General features: G+C 41.5%; 2 protein-coding genes across 3 annotated transcripts in view; both read left to right on the top strand.

Moving 5' to 3' along the window:
- The first annotated feature begins 408 nt into the window (after positions 1 to 408).
- Positions 409 to 18,751, top strand: CDC37 (cell division cycle 37, HSP90 cochaperone). The gene is made up of 8 exons (XM_086871227.1): positions 409 to 1,602; positions 4,369 to 4,650; positions 11,123 to 11,228; positions 12,478 to 12,593; positions 14,057 to 14,179; positions 15,990 to 16,172; positions 17,020 to 17,091; positions 18,388 to 18,751. The coding sequence occupies exons 1-8, from the start codon at positions 1,501 to 1,503 to the stop codon at positions 18,529 to 18,531; spliced, it is 1,128 nt and encodes a 375-aa protein (XP_086727353.1). The 5' UTR covers positions 409 to 1,500; the 3' UTR covers positions 18,532 to 18,751.
- Positions 18,752 to 20,394: 1,643 nt separating this feature from the next.
- Positions 20,395 to 25,804, top strand: part of TYK2 (tyrosine kinase 2) — a 33,861-nt gene continuing 28,451 nt past the window's right edge. For both annotated transcript variants that reach the window (XR_015281398.1, XM_086871225.1), the window contains exons 1-4: positions 20,395 to 20,528; positions 22,760 to 22,918; positions 23,947 to 24,070; positions 24,810 to 24,954. Coding sequence is in view for 1 of the 2 variants with exons in the window: in XM_086871225.1 (XP_086727351.1) it covers positions 20,471 to 20,528; positions 22,760 to 22,918; positions 23,947 to 24,070; positions 24,810 to 24,954 (486 nt within the window). In the remaining variant the exon portion in view is untranslated. The remainder of the gene's footprint in view (positions 20,529 to 22,759; positions 22,919 to 23,946; positions 24,071 to 24,809; positions 24,955 to 25,804) is intronic.

Raw genomic sequence — 25,804 nt, 5'->3', positions numbered from 1 at the left:
CCCGTTATTTTCCCCCTCACGTTTCCCGCTCTTTTCCCCTCACGTTTCCCGCTCTTTTTCCCCTCACGTTTCCCCCTCTTTTCCCCTCACGTTTCCCGCTCTTTTCCCCTCACATTTCCCACCATTTTTCTCCTCACGTTTCCCGCTCTTTTTCCCCTCACATCCCCGTTATTTTTCCCCTCACATTTTCCTGCTCTTTTTCCCCTCACGTTTCCCGCTCTTTTTCCCCTCACATTTCCCACCATTTTTCTCCTCACGTTTCCCGCTCTTTTTCCCCTCATGTTTCCCGCTCTTTTTCCCCTCACATTCCCATTATTTTTCCCCTCACATTTTCCCGCTCTTTTCCCCTCACGTTTCCCGCTCTTTTTCCCCTCACGTTTCCCGCTCTTTTTCCCCCCTCACGTTTCCCACCATTTTCCCTCATAATTAATCAAACCCCTCTAGTTAAACCCTTTAAAATCATGGAAAAAAAGGGTTTTTCCCCCCTCAGTTTAACTCTTAAAAATGGAAAAAGGGCTTCCTTGCATATTTAGACCCCTAAAATGATGTTTAGACCCCTAAAATAACAGATGAAGACGATCTCCCTCCAAAATAAAACCTAAAAATGGTGAAAAATGTGGGGTTTTCCTTAAACCGGAGGGCCCCTGTTGATGGAACTCTTAAAAAAAGCCCATAAATTTCAATTTAAAATTTAAAATTAAAATTTAAACCCTTAAAAATGACGGAAAACAGAGTTCCCTCCTCAATTCAACCAGTGAAACGACAAAAAAGTTGGATTTGCCCTCAACAGAATCCCTAAAATAACAGAAAACGTGAATTCCCGGTCCATTAAACCTCTTGAAATCATGGAAGAGGCAGGATTTTCCTTTGAATTAAACCTTTAAAATCCTTCAAAATACTATTTTCCTTTAATTTCATCTCAAAATAATCATAATAATGATGATTATATTAATAGTAACAATGATGATAATGATTATAATAATGATAATAATGGCAATAAGCATGATGATAATAATAATAGTGATAATAATGATAATAATGGTAATAATGATGGTGGTGATAATAATAATGATAATAATGATAATAATGGTAATAATGATGATGCTAATTGCTAAAAATGCTGATAATGCTAATGATGCTAATAATATTAATAATTAATTAATAGTACTAATAATGCTAATAACACTACTACTACTACTACTACTACTACTACTACTACTACTACTACTACTACTACTACTACTACTACCGCTACTAATGATAATGATAATAATCTCGGATAAAACGCATTGTAGGGATCCTCAGGTTAGGGTGGTAGTGATGTTCGTGTCTCTTTAAATCCGCCGCCATCTTTGAAGCGGGCTGCTTCCATCAAGCAGCGCGCATGCTCGGGAAGAAGGGCGTGGCGCCGGAAGTGCGTCATGCGCTGCCGGAAGTGCGTCAGGCGCGGGCGGAAGCGGCCGGGCCGGGCGGGCGGTGGAGGGTCGCGGCGGCCGCGCCATGGTGGATTACAGCGTGTGGGACCACATCGAGGTCTCGGACGACGAGGACGAGACTCACCCCAACATCGACACCGCCAGTCTCTTCCGATGGCGGCACCAGGTGAGGCTCGGCCGGCGCTGAGGGCCTGAGGATGGGCGGCTCGGCCCGTTCCCATGGCGACCGCGCCCGGGATTCCCGGAGGGAATGGGAATGGGAATGAGGGGGGGGCTCTCCTTGTGTTTCCCCACAGGGAAAGAGCGGGAATTCTCCTCCTTTTCCAGCCCTCACGGGCGCGGGGTTTCATTTTCCCCTCAGCTCCTCGGATTCCCATCCCTGGAGCCCTCAAAAAATATTCCCGCTCCTTTTCCTCCATCCCTGCCTCATCCGGAGCTTTTTTATCCCTCAGGATATTCCCAAAAAATATTCCCGCTCCTTTTCCTCCATCCCTGCCTCATCCAGAGCTTTTTTATCCCTCAGGATATTCCCAAAAAATATTCCCGCTCCTTTTCCTCCATCCCTGCCTCATCCGGAGCTTTTTTATCCCTCAGGATTCTCAAAATGAGGCAGAAAATTCATCCTAAAACCCTTTAAAAACACCAAAATCTCAAATTTCCTACAAGGGGAGGGAAATAAAAACCACAATTGGGATTTTTTTATCCCTCAGGATTCTCAAAATGAGGCAGAAAATTCATCCTAAAACCCTTTAAAAACACCAAAATTCCAAATTTCCTCAAATTGAGGAGAAATAAAACCCAAATTAGGATTTTTTTATCCCTCAGGATTCTCAAAATGAAGCAGAAAATTCATCCTAAATCCCTTTAAAAACACCAAAATCCCAAATTTCCTCAAATTGAGGAGAAATAAAACCCAAATTGGGATTTTTTATCCTTCAGGAAATTTTAAATGAGGCAGAAAATTCATCCTAAAACAAAATCCCAAATTTCCTCAAATGAGGGAAAATAAAAACCTCAATTGGGATTTTTTATCCCTCAGGATTCTCAAAATGAGGCAGAAAATTCATCCCAAAACGCTTGGAAACACCAAAATCTCAAATTTCCTACAAGGGGAAGGAAATAAAAACCCAAATTGGGATTTTTTATCCCTCAGGATCCTCAAAATGAGGCAGAAAAATTCATCCCAAACCCTCAGCAACACCAAAATCCAAAATTTCCTCAAATTGAGGAGAAATAAAACCCAAATTGGGATTTTTTATCCCTCAGGATCCTCAAAATGAGGCAGAAAATTCATCCCAAAACGCTTGGAAACACCAAAAACCCAAATTTCCTCAAATTGAGGGAAATAAAAACCACAATTGGGATTTTTTATCCCTCAGGAAACTTTAAATGAGGCAGAAAATTCATCCCAAAACCCTTTAAAAACACCAAAATTCCAAATTTCCTCAAATGAGGGAAAATAAAAACCCAAATTGGGATTTTTTATCCCTCAGGAAACTTTAAATGAGGCAGAAAATTCATCCTAAAACCCTTTAAAAACACCAAAATCCCAAATTTACTCAAATTGAGGAGAAATAAAAACCACAATTGGGATTTTTTATCCCTCAGGAAATTTTAAATGAGGCAGAAAACTCATCCTAAAACCCTTTAAAAACACCAAAATCCCAAATTTCCTCAAATTGAGGAGAAATAAAACCCAAATTGGGATTTTTTATCCCTCAGGATCCTCAAAATGAGGCAGAAAATTCATCCAAAATCCCTGAAAAAACACCAAAATTCCAAATTTCCTCAAATTGAGGAGAAATAAAACCCAAATTGGGATTTTTTATCCCTCAGGAAATTTTAAATGAGGCAGAAAATTCATCCAAAATCACTGAAAAAACACCAAAATTCCAAATTTCCTCAAATGAGGGAAAATAAAAACCCAAATTTGGATTTTTTATCCCTCAGGAAACTTTAAATGAGGCAGAAAATTCATCCTAAAACCCTTTAAAAACACCAAAATCCCAAATTTACTCAAATTGAGGAGAAATAAAACCCAAATTGGGATTTTTTATCCCTCAGGAAATTTTAAATGAGGCAGAAAATTCATCCTAAAACCCTTTAAAAACACCAAAATCCCAAATTTACTCAAATTGAGGAGAAATAAAACCCAAATTGGGATTTTTTATCTTTTAGGAAATTTTAAATGAGGCAGAAAAATTCATCCAAAATCCCTGAAAAAACACCAAAATCCCAAATTTCCTCAAATTTCCTCAAATAAAAACCCCAATTGGGATTTTTTTCCTAAATTTCCTCAAATTGAGGAGAAATAAAATCCAAATTAGGATTTTTTATCTTTCAGGAAATTTTAAATGAGGCAGAAAATTCATCCCAAATCCCTGAAAAAACACCAAAATCCCAAATTTCCTCAAAGGGAAATAAAATAAAAACCCCAATTGGGATTTTTTATCTTTCAGGAAATTTTAAATGAGGCAGAAAATTCATCCCAAATCCCTTTAAAAACACCAAAATTCCAAATTTCCTCAAATGAGGAGAAATAAAACCCAAATTGGGATTTTTTATCCTTCAGGAAATTTTAAATGAGGCAGAAAATTCATCCTAAATCCCTTTAAAAACACCAAAATCCCAAATTTCCTCAAATTTCCTCAAATAAAAACCCCAATTGGGATTTTTTTCCTAAATTTCCTCAAATTGAGGAGAAATAAAATCCAAATTAGGATTTTTTATGTTTTAGGAAATTTTAAATGAGGCAGAAAATTCATCCTAAAACCCTTTAAAAACACCAAAATCCAAAATTTCCTCAAATTGAAATAAAATAAAAACCCCAATTAGGAAAAATCAAATTTTTTTTGGATTTTCCAACTTGATATTTTTATTTCTTTTCCAATTTTTATTTTTATTTTCCTCATTTTTTTTTCCTCTCTTTCAGGCTCGAGTGGAAAGGATGGAACAATTCCAGAAGGAAAAGGAAGAATTGGATAAAGGCTGCAGGGAATGCAAGAGGAAAATCGCTGAATGCCAGAAAAAAATGAAAGAATTGGAATTAGCAGAAGCAGAGAATGGAAAAGGAGAACTGGAAAAACTCCAGGCAGAAGCTCAGCAACTGAAAAATGAGGAAAAAAGTTGGGAAAATAAATTGGAAGAATTGAGGAAGAAGGAAAAAAACATGCCCTGGAACGTGGATACGCTCAGCAAGGATGGGTTTAGTAAGGTGGGGTTTGGTAGGGGTTAAAAATTATAAAGGGTTGTTTGAAAAGTTTCTGAAATTCACAAAAAAATCTCCATAAAATTCACTAAAAAGTTCCTGAAATTCCCAAAAAAATCCCCCTAAAATTCCCTAAAAATTCACCCTAAAATTCCCTAAAAAGTTCCTGAAATTCCCAAAAAAATCTCCATAAAATTCCCTAAAAAGTTCCTGAAAGTCCCAAAAAAATCCCCCTAAAATTCCCTAAAAATTCCCCAAAAAATCCCCCTAAAATTCCCTATAAAGTTCCTGAAATTCCCCAAAAATATCCCCCTAAAATTCCCTAAAAATTCCCAAAAATTTCCCTAAAATTCCCTAAAAATTCGCCCCAAAATTCCCCAAAAAATCCCCCTAAAATTCCCTAAAAAATTCCTGAAATTCCCCCAAAAAAATCTCCATAAAATTCCATAAAAAGTTCCTGAAATTCACAAAAAAATCTCCATTAAAATCCCTAAAAAGTTCCTAAAAGTCACAAAAAAATCCCTGGAACGTGGATACGCTCAGCAAGGATGGGTTTAGTAAGGTGGGGTTTGGTAGGGGTTAAAAATTATAAAGGGTTGTTTGAAAAGTTCCTGAAATTCCCAAAAAAATCTCCATAAAATTCCCTGAAAATTCCCAAAAATTTCCCTAAAATTCCCTAAAAATTCGCCCCAAAATTCCCTAAAAATCCCCCTAAAATTCCCTAAAAATTCGCCCCAAAATTCCAAAAAAAATCCCCCTAAAATTCCCTAAAAAGTTCCTGAAATTCACAAAAAAATCTCCTTAAAATTCCATAAAAAGTTCCTAAAAGTCACAAAAAAATCTCCATAAAATTCCATAAAAAGTTCCTGAAAGTCCCAAAAAAATCCCCCTAAAATTCCCTAAAAATTCCCAAAAATTTCCCTAAAATTCCCTAAAAATTTGCCCCAAAATTCCCCAAAAATCCCCCTAAAATTCCCTAAAAATTCGCCCTAAAATTCCCTAAAAAGTTTCTGAAATTCACAAAAAAATCTCCATAAAATTCCATAAAAAGTTCCTGAAAGTCACAAAAAAAATCCCACTAAAAATCCCTAAAAATTCACAAAAATTTCCCTAAAATTCCCTAAAAATTCGCCCCAAAATTCCCTAAAAATCCCCCTAAAATTCCCTAAAAATTCCCAAAAATTTCCCTAAAATTCCCTAAAAATTCGCCCCAAAATTCCCCAAAAAATCCCCCTAAAATTCCCTAAAAAGTTCCTGAAATTCCCCAAAAAATCCCCCTAAAATTCCCTAAAAATTCCCAAAAATTTCACTAAAATTCCCTAAAAATTCGTCCCAAAATTCCCTAAAAATTCCCCTAAAATTCCCTAAAAATTCCCAAAAATTTCCCTAAAATTCCCTAAAAATTCGCCCCAAAATTCCCCAAAAAAATCCCCCTAAAATTCCCTAAAAAGTTCCTGAAATTCCCCAAAAAATCCCCCTAAAATTCCCTAAAAATTCGCCCTAAAATTCCCTAAAAAGTTTCTGAAATTCACAAAAAAATCTCCATAAAATTCCATAAAAAGTTCCTGAAAGTCCCAAAAAAATCCCCCTAAAATTCCCTAAAAATTCCCCAAAAAAACCCCCTAAAATTCCCTATAAAGTTCCTGAAATTCCCCAAAAATATCCCCCTAAAATTCCCTAAAAATTCCCAAAAATTTCCCTAAAATTCCCTAAAAATTCGCCCCAAAATTCCCCAAAAAAATCCCCCTAAAATTCCCTAAAAAGTTCCTGAAATTCCCCAAAAAAATCTCCATAAAATTCCATAAAAAGTTCCTGAAATTCACAAAAAAATCTCCATTAAAATCCCTAAAAAGTTCCTAAAAGTCACAAAAAAATCTCCATTAAAATCCCTAAAAAGTTCCTGAAATTCCCAAAAAAATCCCCCTAAAATTCCCTAAAAATTCCCCAAAAAATCCCCCTAAAATTCCCTAAAAAGTTCCTGAAATTCCCCAAAAAAATCCCCCTAAAATTCCCTAAAAATTCCCAAAAATTTCCCTAAAATTCCCTAAAAATTCGCCCCAAAATTCCCTAAAAATCCCCCTAAAATTCCCTAAAAATTCCCAAAAATTTCCCTAAAATTCCCTAAAAATTCGCCCCAAAATTCCCTAAAAATCCCCCTAAAATTCCCTAAAAATTCCCAAAAATTTCCCTAAAATTCCCTAAAAATTCGTCCCAAAATTCCCTAAAAATCCCCCTAAAATTCCCTAAAAAGTTCCTGAAATTCCCCAAAAAATCCCCCTAAAATTCCCTAAAAATTCGCCCTAAAATTCCCTAAAAAGTTCCTGAAATTCACAAAAAAATCTCCATAAAATTCCATAAAAAGTTCCTAAAAGTCACAAAAAAATCTCCATAAAATTCCATAAAAAGTTCCTGAAAGTCACAAAAAAAATCCCACTAAAAATCCCTAAAAATTCACAAAAATTTCCCTAAAATTCCCTAAAAATTCGCCCCAAAATTCCCTAAAAATCCCCCTAAAATTCCCTAAAAATTCGCCCCAAAATTCCCAAAAAAATCCCCCTAAAATTCCCTAAAAAGTTCCTGAAATTCCAAAAAAAATCTCCATTAAAATCCCTAAAAAGTTCCTAAAAGTCACAAAAAAATCTCCATTAAAATCCCTAAAAAGTTCCTGAAATTCCCAAAAAAATCCCCCTAAAATTCCCTAAAAATTCCCAAAAGTTTCCCTAAAATTCCCTAAAAATTCGCCCCAAAATTCCCTAAAAATCCCCCTAAAATTCCCTAAAAATTCCCAAAAATTTCCCTAAAATTCCCTAAAAATTCGCCCCAAAATTCCCTAAAAATCCCCCTAAAATTCCCTAAAAAGTTCCTGAAATTCCAAAAAAAATCTCCATTAAAATCCCTAAAAAGTTCCTAAAAGTCACAAAAAAATCTCCATTAAAATCCCTAAAAAGTTCCTGAAAGTCACAAAAAAATCCCCCTAAAATTCCCTAAAAATTCCCAAAAATTTCCCTAAAATTCCCTAAAAATTCGCCCCAAAATTCCCTAAAAATCCCCCTAAAATTCCCTAAAAAGTTCCTGAAATTCCCCAAAAAAATCTCCATAAAATTCCATAAAAATTCACCCTAAAATTCCCTAAAAAGTTTCTGAAATTCACAAAAAAATCTCCATTAAAATCCCTAAAAAGTTCCTAAAAGTCACAAAAAAATCCCACTAAAAATCCCTAAAAATTCCCAAAAATTTCCCTAAAATTCCCTAAAAATTCGCCCCAAAATTCCCCAAAAAATCCCCCTAAAATTCCCTAAAAATTCCCAAAAATCCCCCTAAAATTCCCTAAAAATTCGCCCCAAAATTCCCCAAAAAATCCCCCTAAAATTCCCTAAAAAGTTCCTGAAATTCCCCAAAAAATCCCCCTAAAATTCCCTAAAAATTCGCCCCAAAATTCCCTAAAAAGTTTCTGAAATTCCCCAAAAAAAATCTCCATTAAAATCCCTAAAAAGTTCCTGAAATTCCCAAAAAAATCTCCATTAAAATCCCTAAAAAGTTCCTGAAAGTCCCAAAAAAAATCCCACTAAAAATCCCTAAAAATTCACAAAAATTTCCCTAAAATTCCCTAAAAATTCGCCCCAAAATTCCCTAAAAATCCCCCTAAAATTCCCTAAAAATTCGCCCCAAAATTCCAAAAAAAATCCCCCTAAAATTCCCTAAAAAGTTCCTGAAATTCCAAAAAAAATCTCCATTAAAATCCCTAAAAAGTTCCTGAAATTCCCAAAAAAATCTCCATTAAAATCCCTAAAAAGTTCCTGAAATTCCCAAAAAAATCCCACTAAAAATCCCTAAAAATTCACAAAAATTTCCCTAAAATTCCCTAAAAATTCGCCCCAAAATTCCCTAAAAATCCCCCTAAAATTCCCTAAAAATTCCCAAAAATTTCCCTAAAATTCCCTAAAAATTCGCCCCAAAATTCCCCAAAAATCCCCCTAAAATTCCCTAAAAAGTTCCTGAAATTCCCCAAAAAATCCCCCTAAAATTCCCTAAAAATTCCCCCTAAAATTCCCTAAAAAGTTCCTGAAATTCCCCCAAAAAATCTCCATAGAATTCCATAAAAAGTTCCTGAAATTCACAAAAAAATCTCCATTAAAATCCCTAAAAAGTTCCTAAAAGTCACAAAAAAATCCCTGGAACGTGGATACGCTCAGCAAGGATGGGTTTAGTAAGGTGGGGTTTGGTAGGGGTTAAAAATTATAAAGGGTTGTTTGAAAAGTTCCTGAAATTCCCAAAAAAATCCCCCTAAAATTCCCTAAAAATTCACCCTAAAATTCCCTAAAAAGTTCCTGAAATTCCCAAAAAAATCTCCATAAAATTCCCTAAAAAGTTCCTGAAATTCCCCAAAAATATCCCCCTAAAATTCCCTAAAAATTCCCAAAAATTTCCCTAAAATTCCCTAAAAATTCGCCCCAAAATTCCCTAAAAATCCCCCTAAAATTCCCTAAAAAGTTCCTGAAATTCCAAAAAAAATCTCCATTAAAATCCCTAAAAAGTTCCTAAAAGTCACAAAAAAATCTCCATTAAAATCCCTAAAAAGTTCCTGAAAGTCACAAAAAAATCCCCCTAAAATTCCCTAAAAATTCCCAAAAATTTCCCTAAAATTCCCTAAAAATTCGCCCCAAAATTCCCTAAAAATCCCCCTAAAATTCCCTAAAAAGTTCCTGAAATTCCCCAAAAAAATCTCCATAAAATTCCATAAAAATTCACCCTAAAATTCCCTAAAAAGTTCCTGAAATTCCCAAAAAAATCTCCATTAAAATCCCTAAAAAGTTCCTGAAATTCCCAAAAAAATCCCACTAAAAATCCCTAAAAATTCCCAAAAATTTCCCTAAAATTCCCTAAAAATTCGCCCCAAAATTCCCAAAAAATCCCCCTAAAATTCCCTAAAAAGTTCCTGAAATTCCCCAAAAAATCCCCCTAAAATTCCCTAAAAATTCCCCCTAAAATTCCCTAAAAAGTTCCTGAAATTCCCCCAAAAAATCTCCATAAAATTCCATAAAAAGTTCCTGAAATTCACAAAAAAATCTCCATTAAAATCCCTAAAAAGTTCCTAAAAGTCACAAAAAAATCCGTGGAACGTGGATACGCTCAGCAAGGATGGGTTTAGTAAGGTGGGGTTTGGTAGGGGTTAAAAATTATAAAGGGTTGTTTGAAAAGTTTCTGAAATTCACAAAAAAATCTCCATAAAATTCCCTAAAAAGTTCCTGAAAGTCCCAAAAAAAATCCCACTAAAAATCCCTAAAAATTCACAAAAATTTCCCTAAAATTCCCCCCTAAAAATCCCCTAAAAAATCCCAAAAAATCCCAAAAAATTCCCTAAAAAATCCCAAGAAATTCCCAAAAAAATCCCAAAAAATTCTAAAAAAAATTCCAAAAAATCCCCTAAAAAATCCCAAAAAATCCCCTAAAAATCCCCTAAAAAATCCCAAAAAATCCCTAAAAATCCCCTAAAAAATCCCAAAAAATTCCCAAAAAAATCCCTAAAAAATCCCTAAAAATCCCCAAAAAATCCCTAAAAATCCCCTAAAAAATCCCAAAAAATTCCCAAAAAAACCCTAAAAATCCCCTAAAAAATCCCTAAAAATCCCCTAAAAAATCCCAAAAAAATCCCAAAAAAATCCCAAAAAATTCCCAAAAAATCCCCCAAAAAATCCCAAAAAATCCCCAAAAAAATCCCAAAAAAATCCCCAAAAAATCCAAAAAAATTCCCAAAAAATCCCCTAAAAATCCCCTAAAAAATCCCAAAAAATTCCCAAAAATTCCCAAAAAAATCCCTAAAAATCCCAAAAAATCCCCTAAAAATCCCTAAAAATCCCCTAAAAAATCCCAAAAAATTCCCAAAAAATCCCCTAAAAATCCCCTAAAAAATCCCAAAAAATTCCCCAAAATCCCAAAAAAATCCCAATAAAATCCCTAAAAATCCCCTAAAAAATCCAAAAAAATCCCCAAAAATTCCCAAAAAAATCCCAAAAAAATCCCAAAAAATTCCAAAAAATCCCTAAAAATCCCCAAAAAAATCCCTAAAAATCCCCTAAAAAATCACAAAAAATTCCCAAAAAAATCCCTAAAAATCCCCAAAAAATCCCTAAAAATCCCCTAAAAAATCCCAAAAAATTCCCAAAAAAATCCCAAAAAATCCCCAAAAAAATCCCTAAAAAATCCCTAAAAATCCCCTAAAAAATCCCTAAAAATCCCCTAAAAATTCCCAAAAAATCCCTAAAAAATCCCAAAAAATTCCCAAAAAATCCCAAAAAAATCCCAAAAAAATCCCAAAAAAATCCCTAAAAATCCCCCAAAAAATCCCTAAAAATCCCCCAAAAAATCCCAAAAAATTCCCAAAAAAATCCCAAAAACTCCCAAAAACTCCCCAAAAATCCCCAAATCCCCAGAGGAATCCCCCTCAAGGAGAATTCCCAATTTTATTTCTCTTTCCCAGAGCGTTTTCAACGTGAAACCCGAGGAGAAGGAGGAGACAGAGGAGCAGAAAGAGAAGAAACACAAAAGTTTTGTGGAGAGATACGAAAAGCAAATTAAACATTTCGGTGAGGTTTCTTTATTTGGGAGGTGGGAACAGAATTTTTTGGGATTTTCCAAAATTTCCAAAATTCTCTGCTGAAAAATCGAGGATTTTCTGCTTTTTTCCTGGATTTTTGCTCCTCCAAAGGGCAGATTTGGGGGGAATTAAATTGGATTTATGGGGGAATTAAATTGGATTTATGGGGGAATTAAATTGAATTTATGGGGGAATTAAATTGGATTTTAGGGGGAATTAAATCAGGAATTAAATTGAATTTTAACAGGAATTAAATTGAATTTTAGGGGGAATTAAATTGGATTTTAGGGGGAATTAAATCAGGAATTAAATTGAATTTTAACAGGAATTAAATTGAATTTTAGGGGGAATTAAATTGGATTTTAGGGGGAATTAAATCAGGAATTAAATCGAATTTTAACAGGAATTAAATTGAATTTTAGGGGGAATTAAATTGGATTTTAGGGGGAATTAAATCAGGAATTAAATTGAATTTATGGGGGAATTAAATTGGATTTTAGGGGGAATTAAATTGAATTTATGGAGGAATTAAATTGAATTTTAGGGGGAATTAAATTGAATTTATGGAGGAATTAAATTGGATTTATGGGGGAATTAAATTGGATTTATGGGGGAATTAAATTGAATTTTAGGGGGAATTAGATTGGATTTATGGGGGAATTAAATTGAATTTTAGGGAGAATTAAATTGAATTTTAGGAGGAATTAAATTTGGAATTAAATTGAATTTTAGTGCGAATTAAATCAGGAATTAAATTGAATTTTAGGGGGAATTAGATCAGGAATTAAATTGAATTTTAGGGGGAATTAAGCTGAATTTTAGGGAGAATTTAATTGGATTTTAGTGAGAATTAAATTGGATTTTAGGGAGAATTAAATCAAGAATTAAATTGAATTTTAGGGAGAATTAAATTAAATTTTAGGAGGAATTAAATTTGGAATTAAATTGAATTTTAGTGGGAATTAAATCTGGGATTAAATTGAATTTTAGGGGGAATTAAATCAGGAATTAAATTGAATTTTAAGGGGAATTAAATTGAATTTATGGGGGAATTAAATTGAATTTTAGGGGGAATTAAATCAAGAATTAAATCAAATTTCAACAAGAAATCAACTTAAATTTAAACCAGATTTAACCCAATTTTAACCAAAAATTAAATTTAAACACAAAACTATTCCATCCCACTTTAAAATTTTTCCAGAATGGGAAAAATTTGGTTTTTTTGTGATTTTTCCAAGGGATGTTGAGACGTTGGGACGACAGCCAGAAATTCCTGTCGGACAATCCTCACCTGGTGTGCGAGGAGACCGCCAATTACCTGGTGATCTGGTGCATCGACCTGGAGGTGGAGGAGGTGAGCAAAATCCAGGGAAATTTGGGGAAAAATCCCAATTTTTCAGTTTGGGATTTTTTGGGGGGTTTTTGGGATTTTTTGGGGATTTTTTGGGATTTTTTTGGGGTTTTTTTTGATTTTTTTTTATTTTTTTTGAATTTTTTTTTTATTTTTGGGGTGTTTTTTGGGGGTTTTTTTGGGGTTTTTGTTGGGGTTTTTGTTGGGGTTTTTGTTGGGTTTTTTGTTGGGTTTTTTTGGGTTTTTTTAGGTTTTTTTAGGGGTTTTTTGTGATTTTTTTTGGATTTTCTGGGATTTTTTGGGGGGTTTTTTGGGGTTTTTTTTGGATTTTTATTTGATTTTTTGGGGGTTTTTTTTATTTTTTTTTGGATTTTTTTGTGATTTTTTGGGGGGTTTTTGGGGGGTTTTTTGGGATTTTTTTGAGATTTTTTGGGGGTTTTTTTTGATTTTTTTTGGATTTTTTGGGGGATTTTTTTAGAGTTTTTTTGGGTTTTTTTGGATTTTTTTTGGATTTTTTGGGGGGTTTTTTGGGTTTTGTTTGGGATTTTTTGGGATTTTTTGGGATTTTTTGGGGTTTTTTTTTGGATTTTTTGGGGTTTTTTTTGGATTTTTTTTGGATTTTTTTGTGATTTTTTGGGGATTTTTTTAGGATTTTTTGGGGTTTTTTGGGGGTTTTTTTGGGATTTTTTTTGGGATTTTTTTGGATTTTTTTGTGATTTTTTGGGGGGTTTTTTGTGATTTTTTTTGGATTTTTTTGTGATTTTTTGGGGTTTTTTTGGGTTTTTTGGGGTTTTTTTTGGGGTTTTTGTTGGGGTTTTTGGGGATTTTTTGTGATTTTTTGGGGGGTTTTTTGGGGTGTTTTTTGGGATTTTTTTTGGGTTTTTTTGGGTTTTTTTGGGATTTTTTTGTGATTTTTTGGGGTTTTTTTGGGATTTTTTTGTGATTTTTTGGGGTGTTTTTTGGGATTTTTTTGGGGGTTTTTGGGGGTTTTTTTGGATTTTTTTGGGTTTTTTTGTGTTTTTTTGGGGGTTTTTTGGGGTTTTTTTTGGGATTTTTTTGGGGTTTTTTGGGATTTTTTTGGATTTTTTTGGATTTTTTTGAGGGTTTTTTGGATTTTTTGGGGGTTTTTTTGGGTTTTTTTTTTATTTTTTTGGGATTTTTTGGGGGGTTTTTTTGGATTTTTTTTGGGTTTTTTAGGGTTTTTTTAGGGGTTTTTTTGGGTTTTTTGGGATTTTTTTGGGGTTTTTGGGGTTTTTGGGGTTTTTTTGGGTTTTTGCGAGGATTTTTTTTGGGGTTTTTTAGGGGGTTTTTTGGGGTTTTTTTAGGGTTTTTTTGGGATTTTTTTTGGGGTTTTTTTTGGGTTTTTTTAGGGATTTTTTTTTTGTTTGTTTTTTTAAGGTTTTTTTTGATGTTTTTTGGGGCGTTTTGGGGCGTTTTTGGGGGTTTTAACCCCGTTTTTCCTGCAGAAACACGCGCTGATGGAGCAGGTGGCTCACCAGACCATCGTCATGCAATTCATCCTGGAGCTGGCCAAGAGCCTCAAGGTGGATCCCAGGGCTTGTTTCCGGCAGTTTTTCACCAAAATTAAGGTAAAAAACACCCCAAAAACCTCTTTAAAAACACCCCAAAATCCTTAAAAATAACCTAAATCCATAAAAAGCTTCGAAAACCCCAAATTCCTAAAATAAAACCCCAAAATCCCTGAAAAAAAAACCCAAAATCCTTAAAAAAACCCCCAAAATCCCTAAAAAAACCCTAAAACCCCCCAAAAAACCCCAAAATCCTTAAAAGAAACCCCCAAAATTCCTAAAAAAACCCCAAATTCCTAAAATAAAACCCCAAAATCCCTGAAAAAAAACCCCAAAATTCCTAAAAAATTGGGGATTTTGGGCTGGAATTTGGGGATTTTGGGGTGGAATTGGGGATTTTGGGGTGGAATTTGGGGTTCAGGGCTGGAATTCGGGGATTTTTGGGGTGGAATTGGGGGATTTTGGGGTGGAATTTGAGTTTCAGGGCTGGAATTTGGGGTTCAGTGCTGGAATTTGGGGATTTTTGGGGTGGAATTTGGGGATTTTGGGGTGGAATTTGGGGATTTTTGGGGTGGAATTTGAGTTTCAGGGCTGGAATTTGGGGATTTCAGGGTTGGAATTTTTGATTCAGGGCTGGAATTCGGGGATTTTTGGGGTGGAATTGGGGATTTTGGGGTGGAATTTGGGGATTTTTGGGGTGGAATTTGAGTTTCAGGGCTGGAATTTGGGGTTCAGTGCTGGAATTTTTGATTCAGGGCTGGAATTTGGGGATTTTTGGGGTGGAATTGGGGATTTTGGGGTGGAATTTGGGGTTCAGGGCTGGAATTTGGGGATTTTTGGGGTGGAATTTGGGGATTTTGGGGTAGAATTGGGGATTTTGGGGTGGAATTTGGGGCTCAGGGCTGGAATTTGGGGATTTTTAGGGTGGAATTTGAGTTTCAGGGCTGGAATTTGGGGTTCAGTGCTGGAATTTGGGGCTCAGGGCTGGAATTCGGGGATTTTTAGGGTGGAATTTGGGGATTTCAGGGCTGGAATTTTTGATTCAGGGCTGGAATTTGGGGATTTTTGGGGTGGAATTTGGGGATTCCAGGGCTGGAATTTTTGATTCAGGGCTGGAATTTGGGATTCAGGGCTGGAATTTGGGGATTTTTGGGGTGAAATTTGGGATTCAGGGCTGGAATTTGGGGTTCAGGGCTGGAATTTTTGATTCAGGGCTGGAATTTGGGGATTTTTGGGGTGGAATTGGGGGATTTTGGGGTGGAATTTGGGATTCAGTGCTGGAATTTGGGGTTCAGTGCTGGAATTTTTGATTCAGGGCTGGAATTTGGGGATTTTTGGGGTGGAATTGGGGATTTTGGGGTGGAATTTGGGGTTCAGTGCTGGAATTTGGGATTTTGGGGTGGAATTCGGGGATTTTGGGGGGGAATTTGGGGTTCAGTGCTGGAATTCGGGGATTTTTGGGGTGGAATTTGGAGTTCAGTGCTGGAATTCGGGGATTTTTGGGCTGGAATTGGGGGATTTTGAGGTGGAATTTGGGGATTTTTGGGGTGGAATTTTTGATTCAGGGCTGGAATTTGGGATTCAGGGCTGGAATTTGGGGATTTTGGGGTGGAATTCAGGTATTTTTGGGGTGGAATTTGGGGCTCAATGCTGGAATTCGAGGATTTCAGTGCCGATATTTTCAATTCAGACCCAGAATCTCCCATTCAGCGCCAAAACCCCCCCTTCAAAAAATCACACACCCCCACCCCCAAAAACCCCCAAAAAACCCCCAAAACCCCCAAAACCCCCCCTTCCCTTCCCTCACCCCCGCTCAGGGTTGGATTTTGGGGTGCCAAACCCCCCGGAATTGGGTTTTTTTGGGGCTCAGACGGCGGATCAGCACTACCTGGAGGGTTTCACCGAGGAGCTGGAGGCGTTCAAGGAGCGCGTGCGGGGCCGGGCGCGGGCCCGGCTGGAGAAGGCGCTCCGGGATTACGAGGAGGAAGAGAGGCAGAAACGCCTGGGGCCCGGCGGGCTCGACCCCGTGGATGTCTACGAGTCGCTGCCTGCCGTGAGTGGGGGGTCCTGGGGGGGGTTTGGGGTGAAATCTCGGGGGTTTGGGGTGAAATCTCGGGGGTTTGGGGTGAAATTTTGGGGGTTGGGGGGGTCCTGGGGGGCTTTAGAGTGAAATCTCGGGGGTCCTGGGGGGTTTTGAGGGGTCCTGGGGGGGTTTTGAGGGGTCCTGGTGGGGTTTGAGGGGGTCCTGGGGGGGTTTGGAGGGGTCCTGGGGGGGTTTGGGGTGAAATCTTGGGGGTTTGGGAGGGGTTTGGGGTAAAATTTCGGGGGTTTGGGGTGAAATTTTGGGGGTTTGGGGGGGTCCTGGGGGGGTTTGGGGGGGTCTTGAGGGGTCCTGGGGGGGTTTGGGGGGGTCTTGAGGGGTCCTGGGGGGGTTTGGGGTAAAATTTTGGGGGTTTGGGGTGAAATTTTGGGGGTTTGGGGGGGTCCTGGGGGGGTTTGAGGGGTCCTGGGGGGGTTTGGGGGGTCCTGGGGGGGGTTTGGGGGGGGTTTGGGGTGAAATCTTGGGGATTTGGAGGGTCCTGGGTGGGTTTGGGGGGTCCTGGGGGGGTTTGGGGGGGTCTTGAGGGGTCCTGGGGGGGTTTGGGGGGGTCTTGAGGGGTCCTGGGGGGGTTTGAGGGGGCCCTGGGGGGGTTTGGGGGGGTTTGAGGGGTCCTGGGGGGGTTTGAGGGGGTCCTGGGGGGGTTTGGGGGGGTTTGAGGGGTCCTGGGGGGGTTTGAGGGGTCCTGCGGGGGTCCTGGTGGGGTTTGAGGGGGTCCTGGGGGGGTTTGGGGGGGTCTTGAGGTCCATCCCAGTCCCCCCCAGTGCCCCCCAGCAGCGCTGACCCCGCTCTGGGCCCGCAGGAGCTGCAGAAATGTTTCGATGTCAAGGACGTGCAGCTGCTGCAGGAAACCATCGGCAACATGGACCCCACCGTGAGTGCCCGAAAACACCCCAAAAACACCCCAAAAACACCCCAAAACCAGCCCAAAACACCCCAAAAACACCCCAAAACCACCCCAAAACCAGCCCAGAACACCCCAAAACCACCAAAAACACCCCAAAAACACCCCAAAAACAGCCCAAAAACACCCTAAAAACACCAAAAACACCTCAAAACAGCCCAAAAACACCCCAAAACCACCAAAAACACCCTAAAAACACCCCTAAAACACCCCAAAACACCCTAAAACCACCCCTGGGTGCCCCCAAATCCCCCCAGGGTACCCCCAAATCCCCCCTGGGAGCCCCCAAATCTTCTCAGGGTGCCCCCAAATCCCCCCTGGGAGCCCCCAAATCCCCCTGGGTGCCCCCAAATCCCCTCGGGGTGCCCCAAATCCTCTTGGGGTGCCCCCAAACCCCCCTGGGTGCCCCCAAACCCCCCTGGGAACACCAAGACCCCCCTGGGTGGCCCCAAATCCCCCCTGGGTGCCCCCAAATCCCCTCAAGATCTCCCCAAATCCCCCCTGGGTGCCCCCAAACCCCTCTAAGAGTTCCCAACCCCCTCGGGGTGCCCCCAAATCCTCTTGGGGTGCCCCCAAATCCTCTTGGGGTACCCCCAAACCCCTCGAGGTGCCCCCAAAATCCTCTTGGGGTGCCCCAAAACCCCCCTGGGAACCCCCCAACCCCCTCTGGGTGCCCCCAAATCCCCTCAGGGTGTCCCCAAATCCCCTTGGGGTGCCCCCAAACCCACTCGGGGTGCCCCCAAATCCCCTCAGGGTGTCCCCAAATCCCCTTGGGGTGCCCCCAAACCCACTCGGGGTGCCCCCAAATCCCCTCAGGGTGTCCCCAAATCCCCTTGGGGTGCCCCCAAACCCACTCGGGGTGCCCCCAAATCCTCTTGGGGTGCCCCAAAATCCTCTTGGGGTACCCCCAAATCCCCCCTGGGTGCCCCCAAATCCTCTTGGGGTGCCCCCAAACCCCTCAGGGTGCCCCCAAATCCCCCCTGGGTGCCCCCAAATCCTCTTGGGGTACCCCCAAACCCCTCGGGGTGCCCCAAAATCCTCTTGGGGTGCCCCCAAATCCTCTTGGGGTACCCCCAGATCCCCCCTGGGAGCCCCCAGACCCCCCCTGGGAGCCCCCAAACCCCCTCAGGATCTCCCCAAACCCCCCCTGGGTGTCCCCAAACCCCTCCAAGAGTCCCCAAATCCCCTCGGGGTGCCCCCAAGTCCCCTCGGGGTGCCCCAAAATCCTCTTGGGGTACCCCCAACCCCCCTTTTCCCCCCCTGCAGGAGGCCAAGTACCACATGCAGCGCTGCATCGACTCCGGCCTCTGGGTCCCCAACGCCAAAGGTGGGGAAGGGTCCGAGAGGGGGGCGGGGGAAGCGACCCCCGAGGGGACCCCCAAAGAAAACGGAGCCGAGGACAAACCCTGAGCGACAAAAAAAGGGGGAAAAAAGGGAAAAAAAATTCCCAAAAAAAGGCGGAAAAAACAACAAAAAAATACACCAAAAAAAAAAAAAATATATATATAAAAAATAAAAATAAAGCCACGCCCCTCCCCCACTCTATAAAAAAAAAAGGGGGGAGGGGTCGTGCCCCTCCCCCCCCTTTTATTCACGACCCTCCCCCACCCCGAGCTTTTCACGCCGTGGAGATTTTTTGATTTTTTTTTGGGTTTTTTTTTGGGTTTTTTGGGGTTTTTTGGGGGTTTTTTGGGTTTTTTTTTTATTTTTTGGGGGGTTTTTTGGGGGTTTTTTTGGGTTTTTTGGGGTTTTTTGGGGGTTTTTTTGGGGGGTTTTTTTTGGGTTTTTTGGGGTTTTTTGGGGGTTTTTTTGGGGTTTTTTTGGGTTTTTTTGGGTTTTTGGGGGTTTTTTTGGGGGGTTTTTTTGGGGTTTTGGGGTTTTTTTTTATTTTTTGGGGGGTTTTTTGGGGTTTTTTTGGGGGTTTTTTGGGGTTTTTTAGGGGTTTTTTTGGGGGTTTTTTGGGGTTTTTTTTTGTTTTTTGGGGGGTTTTTTTGGGGGTTTTTTTGGGTTTTTTGGGGTTTTTTTGGGGGTTTTTTGGGTGTTTTTTTTGTGGTTTTTTTTTATTTTTTGGGGTGTTTTTTGGGGGGTTTTTTTTTATTTTTTGGGGGGTTTTTGGGGGGTTTTTTGGGGGGATTTTTTGGGGTTTTTTGGGGGGGTTTTTTTGGGTTTTTTTGGGGTTTTTTTTGGTTTTTGGGGGAGGGGTTTTGGCCCCTCCCCCCCCCTCCCCTCCCCCCATCGGGGGTCGGGATTTGAATTTTTGGGGTTTTTTTGGGGTTTTTTTGGGGTTTTTTTTGGTTTGTTTTGTTTTTTTTGGTTTTTTGGGGTTTTTTGGGGTTTTTTGGGGGGTTTTTTTGGGGTTTTTTGGGGTTTTTTTGGGGGTTTTTTTGGGGTTTTTTGGGGGTTTTTCGGGGGTTTTTTTGGGGTTTTTTTGGGGGTTTTTTTGGGGTTTTCTGGGGTTTTTTTGGGGGTTTTTTTTGTGGGTTGGAGCCGCGCGGTGCCGGAGCGGAGAATAAAGAGGTTGGAGAGGATGAGAGCGGAGTGGGGGCTTGGGGCATTTTTGGGGGGCTTGGGGCATTTTTGGGGGGAATTTGGGGGGATTTGGAACATTTTGGGGGAGTTTGGGGCATTTTGGGGGGAATTTTTGGGGGATTTGGGGCATTTTGGGGGGGATTTTGGGGAATTTTGGGGCAGATTTGGGGAATTTTGGGGGGATTTGGAACATTTTGGGGGGATTTGGGGCTTTTTTGGGGGAGTTTGGGGAGGATTTGGGCGGATTTGGAACATTTTGGGGGGAGTTTGGGGCATTTTGGGGGAGTTTGGGGAGGATTTGGGGCATTTTGGGCGGATTTGGGGCATTTTGGGGGGAATTTGGAACATTTTGGAGGAGTTTGGGGAGGATTTGGGGCATTTTGGGGGGATTTAGAGCTTTTTGGGGGGATTTGGAACATTTTGGGGGGAATTTGGAGCTTTTTGGGGGGAATTCGGGGCATTTTTGGGCGGATTTGGGACATTTTGGGGGGGTTTGGGGTGGTTTGTGGCATTTTTGGGGACAGTTTTGAGCAGTTTGGGGCAGTTTTGGAGCGGTTTGGGGACAATTTTGGGACAGTTTTGGGCAATTTTGGGTCCAGTTGTGTTCCCGCTCCAGCTGTGCCCCCCAGGCCCCGCCCCCTGGATCGCTTTGACCACGCCCCCTTCATTCCGCGCTTCCTTACACGAAGCCACGCCCCCCTCCCGCCGCTCAGCCAATCAGAGCCTCACCCCAGCGCTCGGCCCCGCCCATGGGGCGAAGGCGCGTGGGCGTGGCCTCACCCCTTCGGCGACCAATGGCAGCGCGCGTCTCTCGCAGCCAATGGGAGGCGGCGTCTCTGCGGGGCGGAGGGAACCGGAGCGGCGGCCGGGCCGGGCCGGTACCAATGGGGGGGGAACGGAGCGGGGGGGGGGGGAAACCGGTACCGGCACCGGGGGGGATAACGGGGGGCTTGTACCAAGTGGGTGAGGGCACAGGGGGGGACAGGGACCGGTTGTAACCGGGAGGGGCGGTACCAAACGGGGGTGGGCCCGGAACCGGCGCTGTGAGGGGACGGGGGCCGGTACCAAACGGGGTGGGGGGGGGGGGGGACGAGGGCCGGTACCAAGGGATGAAGGGAGGGGGGGGAGGCTCCTCTGGGAGTGTGAAATGGGGACAAATTCACCCAAAAATTGGGTGCGAATTTCATCTTGAAGGGGTCAAAAAATTGTCCGAAAATGGGTCAGAATTTACCCTGAAATGGGGTAAAATTTACCCTGAAATGGGGCAAAAATTTACCCTGAAATGGGGCAAAATTCACCCTGAAATGGGGCAAAAATTTACCCTGAAATGGGGTAAAATTTACCCTGAAATGGGGTAAAAATTTACCCTGAAATGGGGCAAAAATTTACCCTGAAATGGGGCAAAAATTCCCCCTAAACCGGCTCCAAAATCCTTCCTGAAAATCCCCAAATCCTCCTGAAAATGCGTCCAAATCCCTTTGGGAATGATTCCCAAAATTCGCCCTTTTTATCCTCAAAAACCCCTGGAATTTTCTCCAAATCCCTCTGGGAATGATCCCAAAAATCCCCCCTTTTTATTCCCCAAAATTCTCCTTTTAATCCTCAAAAAAAACCCCTGGAATTTTCTTCAAATCCCTTTGGGAACAATTCCCAAAATTCCCCCTTTTTATCCTCAAAAAAAACCCCCGGAATTTCCTCCAAATCCCTCTATAAAACATCCCCAAAATCCCCCTTTTATTCCCCAAAATTCTCCTTTTTACCCCCAAAAAACCCCCGGAATTTCCTCCAAATCCCTTTGGGAACAATTCCCAAAAATCCCCCTTTTTATCCTCAAAAAAAACCCCGGAATTAAATCCAAATCCCTCTATAAAACATCCCCAAAATCCCCCTTTTATTCCCCAAAATTCTCCTTTTTATCCTCAAAAAAAACCCCCTGGAATTTTCTTCAAATCCTTTTGGGGATGATCCCAAAAATCCCCTTTTAATCCTCAAAAAAACCAGGAATTTTCTTCAAATCCTTTTGGGAATGATCCCAAAAATCCCCCCTTTTATTCCCCAAAATCCCCCTTTTTATCCTCAAAAAAACCCCCGGAATTTCCTCCAAATCCCTCTATAAAACACCCCCAAAATCCCCCTTTTTATCCCCAAAATTCTCCTTTTTACCCCCAAAAACCCCCGGAATTTCCTCCAAATCCTTTTGGGAACAATTCCCAAAAATCCCCCTTTTTATCCTCAAAAAAAACCCCGGAATTTCCTCCAAATCTCTCTGGGAATGATCCCAAAAATCCCCTTTTAATCCTCAAAAAAACACAGGAATTTTCTTCAAATCCCTCTGGGAATGATCCCAAAACTCCCCCCTTTTATTCCCCAAAATTCTCCTTTTTATCCTCAAAAAAAACCCAGGAATTTTCTTCAAATCCCTCTGGGAATGATCCCAAAAATCCCCCCTTTTTATCCCCAAAATTCTCCTTTTAATCCTCAAAAAAACCCCCGGAATTTTCTTCAAATCCCTCTGGGAACAATTCCCAAAAATCCCCCTTTTTATCCTCAAAAAAACCCCTGGAATTTCCTCCAAATCCCTCTGGGAATGATCCCAAAAATCCCCCCTTTTATTCCCCAAAATTCTCCTTTTTATCCTCAAAAAAAACCCCGGAATTTTCTCCAAATCCCTCTGGGAATGATCCCAAAAATCCCCCCTTTTATTCCCCAAAATTCTCCTTTTTATCCTCAAAAAAAACCAGGAATTTTCTCCAAATCCCTCTGGGAACAATTCCCAAAAATCCCCCTTTTTATCCTCAAAAAAAAACCCCGGAATTTCCTCCAAATCCCTCTATAAAACATTCCCAAAATCCCCTTTTTATCCCCAAAAAAACCCCGGAATTCCCTCCAACAACCCCCACCCTTAACAACCAAATAAAACCCTTTGGGAACCATCCAAAAATCCCAAATTTTTTTTTGGGGGGGGAATAAACCGATTTTCCCCGGGATAAAAACACCTGGAAAATTTTAATTTTTTAATTTTTAATTTTTAAAATTTTTTTGGGGGGGAATTCTTTTTTATTTTTACGGATTTATATCCCGGTTTTTTTTTGTTTTTCCATTTGGGAAGGGATGAAGGACGAGGCCGAAGGCTTCGGATTCCCGGCGGGATCCGGGGTCAAGGTTTTCCTGCACTGGAGCGGGGACGAGGAGCGGGAAAAATTCCGGATTTATTCCCGAGGATCGCTGAGCGCCGAGGAAATCTGCATCGACCTGGCCCGAAGGATCGGTGAGGAAAACGGGAATTCCCGATTTTCCAGGGGGTCTGTGGGGCGAGGGGAGGAATTGGGAAGGAGAGAGGGGGATTTTTCCAGGGAAAACAGGCGGAATTCCCAGGGAAAAGCTGGGAAAATACCGGGAATTTCCGGGGAAAACGTCAGGGAAAACAGCGGGAAAAAGAGCGGGAATTCCCAAGGAAAAGAGCGGGAATTCCCAGGGAAAAGAGCGGGAAAAAGAGCGGGAATTCCCAGGGAAAAGAGCGGGAAAAGAGCGGGAATTCCCAGAGAAAAGAGCGGGAATTCCCAAGGAAAAGAGCGGGAATTCCCAGGGAAAAGAGCGGGAAAAGAGCGGGAATTCCCAGAGAAAAGAGCGGGAATTCCCAGGGAAAAGAGCGGGAAAAGAGCGGGAATTCCCAGGGAAAAGAGCGGGAAAAGAGCGGGAATTCCCAAGGAAAAGAGCGGGAATTCCCAGGAAAACACCCGGAATTCCCAAGGAAAACACCGGGAATTCCCAGGGAACACCTGATCCCCACTGGATTCCTTCCCAAGACAGAGAAATTCCCAGTTTTCTGATTTATTTGGAATAAAATCGGCTGAAATTGAATTTATTGGGAATAAAATCAATTATAATTCGATTTATTGTGAATAAAATCGGCTGAAATTTGATTTATTTGGAATAAAATCGGCTGAAATTGAATTTATTGAGAATAAAATTGATTAAAATCAGATTTATTGGGAATAAAATCAGCTGAAATTGGATTAATTTGGAATAAAATCGATTGAAATTGAATTTATTGGGAATAAAATCAATTATAATTCGATTTATTGTGAATAAAATCTGCTGAAATTTGATTTATTTGGAATAAAATCGGCTGAAATTTGATTTATTTTGAATAAAATCAATTATAATTTGATTTATTTGTACCAAAACGGGTTGATCCTGATAAAACCCACCCGGAATCCGATTCCTGTGGGGTTGGAGAGCCGGAATTCCGGGTTTTTTTTTGGGAATGAGGGGATTTGGCGGCGTTCCCGGCAGGAATTTCGCCGCTGTGCTGCAGCCTGTTCGCGCTCTACCAGCCCGGGAGGAGGATGTGGCTCCCGCCCAACCACCAGTTCCACATCGCGGAGGAAAGCGACGTCTGCCTCATCTTCAGGATGAGGTGTGGGATCGAAATGGGGAAAAATGGGGAAAAAATGGGAAAAAAAAAGGGGGGAAAATGGGGGAAAAATGGGAAAAAAAAAGGGGGGAAAATGGGGGAAAAATGGGGGAAAAATGGGGATAGAACGGGGGGAAAAGATGGGGAAAAAATGGAGAAAAAATGGGAAAAAATGGGGGAAAAATGGGGAAAAAATGGGGGAAAATGGGAATAAAATGGGGAAAAAATGGGGGAAAAATGGGAATAAAATGGGGATAAAATGGGAATAAAATCGGGAAAAAATGGGAATAAATGGGGAAAAAAAGGGGGAAAAATGGGGAAAAAATGGGAAAAAATGGGGGAAAAATGGGAATAAAATGGGGAAAAAATGGGGAAGAAATGGGAAAAAATAGGGGGGGAAATGGGAATAAAATGGGGAAAAAATGGGAATAAAATGGGGAAAAAATGGGGGAAAATGGGGAAAAAATGGGAAAAATAGGGGGGAAAATGGGAATAAAATGGGGAAAAATGGGGATAAAATGGGAAAAAATGGGGGAAAAATGGGGGAAAAATGGGAATGAAATGGGGAAAAAATGGGAAAAAATGGGGGAAAAATGGGAATAAAATGGGGAAAAAATGGGGAAAAATTTGGAATAAAATGGGGAAAAAATGGGGAAAGCTGTGGATGATCCCGTTCCTTCTTCCCCTCATTCCCAGGCGGGAAGGAAATTCCCGTTTTTCCGCATGCTCTCCGTCACTGCAGGTTTTATTTCCGGAATTGGCACGGGCTGAACGGGCGGGAGGCGGCGGTGTTCCGGAACGTTCCGCGCCCGGGGGATGGGCCCGAGGAGAAGGCGCCGGGAGCGGCCGTGCTGGACGGAGCCTCCTTCCAGTACCTGTTCGAGCAGGTGGGGAAATGGGGATTGGGATCATCCGGCGGGGACCGTCGGGATCGATTGCGCCGGGATCCGGTGGGGTTATCCAGGATCCGGTGGGATTATCCGGGATCCGGTGGGATTCGCTGGGATCCGGTGGGGTTATCCAGGATCCGGTGGGATTCGCCGGGATCCGGTGGGGTTATCCAGGATCCGGTGGGATTTTCCAGGATCCGGTGGGATTTGCCAGGATCCGGTGGGATTCGCCGGGATCCGGTGGGATTATCCAGGATCCGGTGGGATTCGCCGGGATCCGGTGGGATTCGCCGGGATCCGGTGGGATTCGCTGGGATCCGGTGGGATTCGCCAGGATCCGGTGGGATTCGCTGGGATCCGGTGGGATTCGGTGGGATTATCCGGGATCCGGTGGGATTATCAGGATCCGGTGGGATTATCCGGGATCCAGTGGGATTATCCAGGATCCGGTGGGATTCGCCGGGATCCGGTGGGATTATCCGGGATCCAGTGGGATTATCCAGGATCCGGTGGGATCTGGTGGGATTATCCGGGATCCGGTGGGATTATCAGGATCCAGTGGGATTATCCGGGATCCAGTGGGATTCGCCGGGATCCAATGGGATTATCCGGGATCCGGAGGGATTATCCAGGATCCAGTGGGATTTTCTCCAGGATCCAATGGGATTTTCTCCAGGATCCAATGGGATTTCTCAGGATCCAATGTGATTTTCCAGGATCCAATGGGATTTTCCTCAGGATCCAGTGGGATTATCCAGGATCCGGTGGGATTCGCTGGGATCCGGTGGGATTATTTGGGATTGTTTTCCTCAGGATCCAATGGGATTTTCCTCAGGATCCAATGGGA

This window comes from Cyanistes caeruleus, chromosome 35, assembly GCF_971803275.1.
Source record: "Cyanistes caeruleus chromosome 35, bCyaCae1.hap1.1, whole genome shotgun sequence".
Classification (NCBI taxonomy): Eukaryota; Metazoa; Chordata; class Aves; order Passeriformes; family Paridae; genus Cyanistes; species Cyanistes caeruleus.
This window is presented reverse-complemented; position numbering and strand designations above follow the sequence as displayed.

What these genes read in the sequence shown, in the direction of transcription:
- CDC37 (XM_086871227.1), top strand. Translation starts at nt 1,501, where the DNA reads ATGGTGGATTACAGCGTGTGGGACCACATCGAGGTCTCGGACGACGAG. An exon ending in AGTTTTTCACCAAAATTAAG is followed by an intron (nt 14,180 to 15,989) that starts GTAAAAAACACC and finishes TTTGGGGCTCAG; the next exon opens with ACGGCGGATCAGCACTACCT. An exon ending in TCGGCAACATGGACCCCACC is followed by an intron (nt 17,092 to 18,387) that starts GTGAGTGCCCGA and finishes CCCCCCCTGCAG; the next exon opens with GAGGCCAAGTACCACATGCA.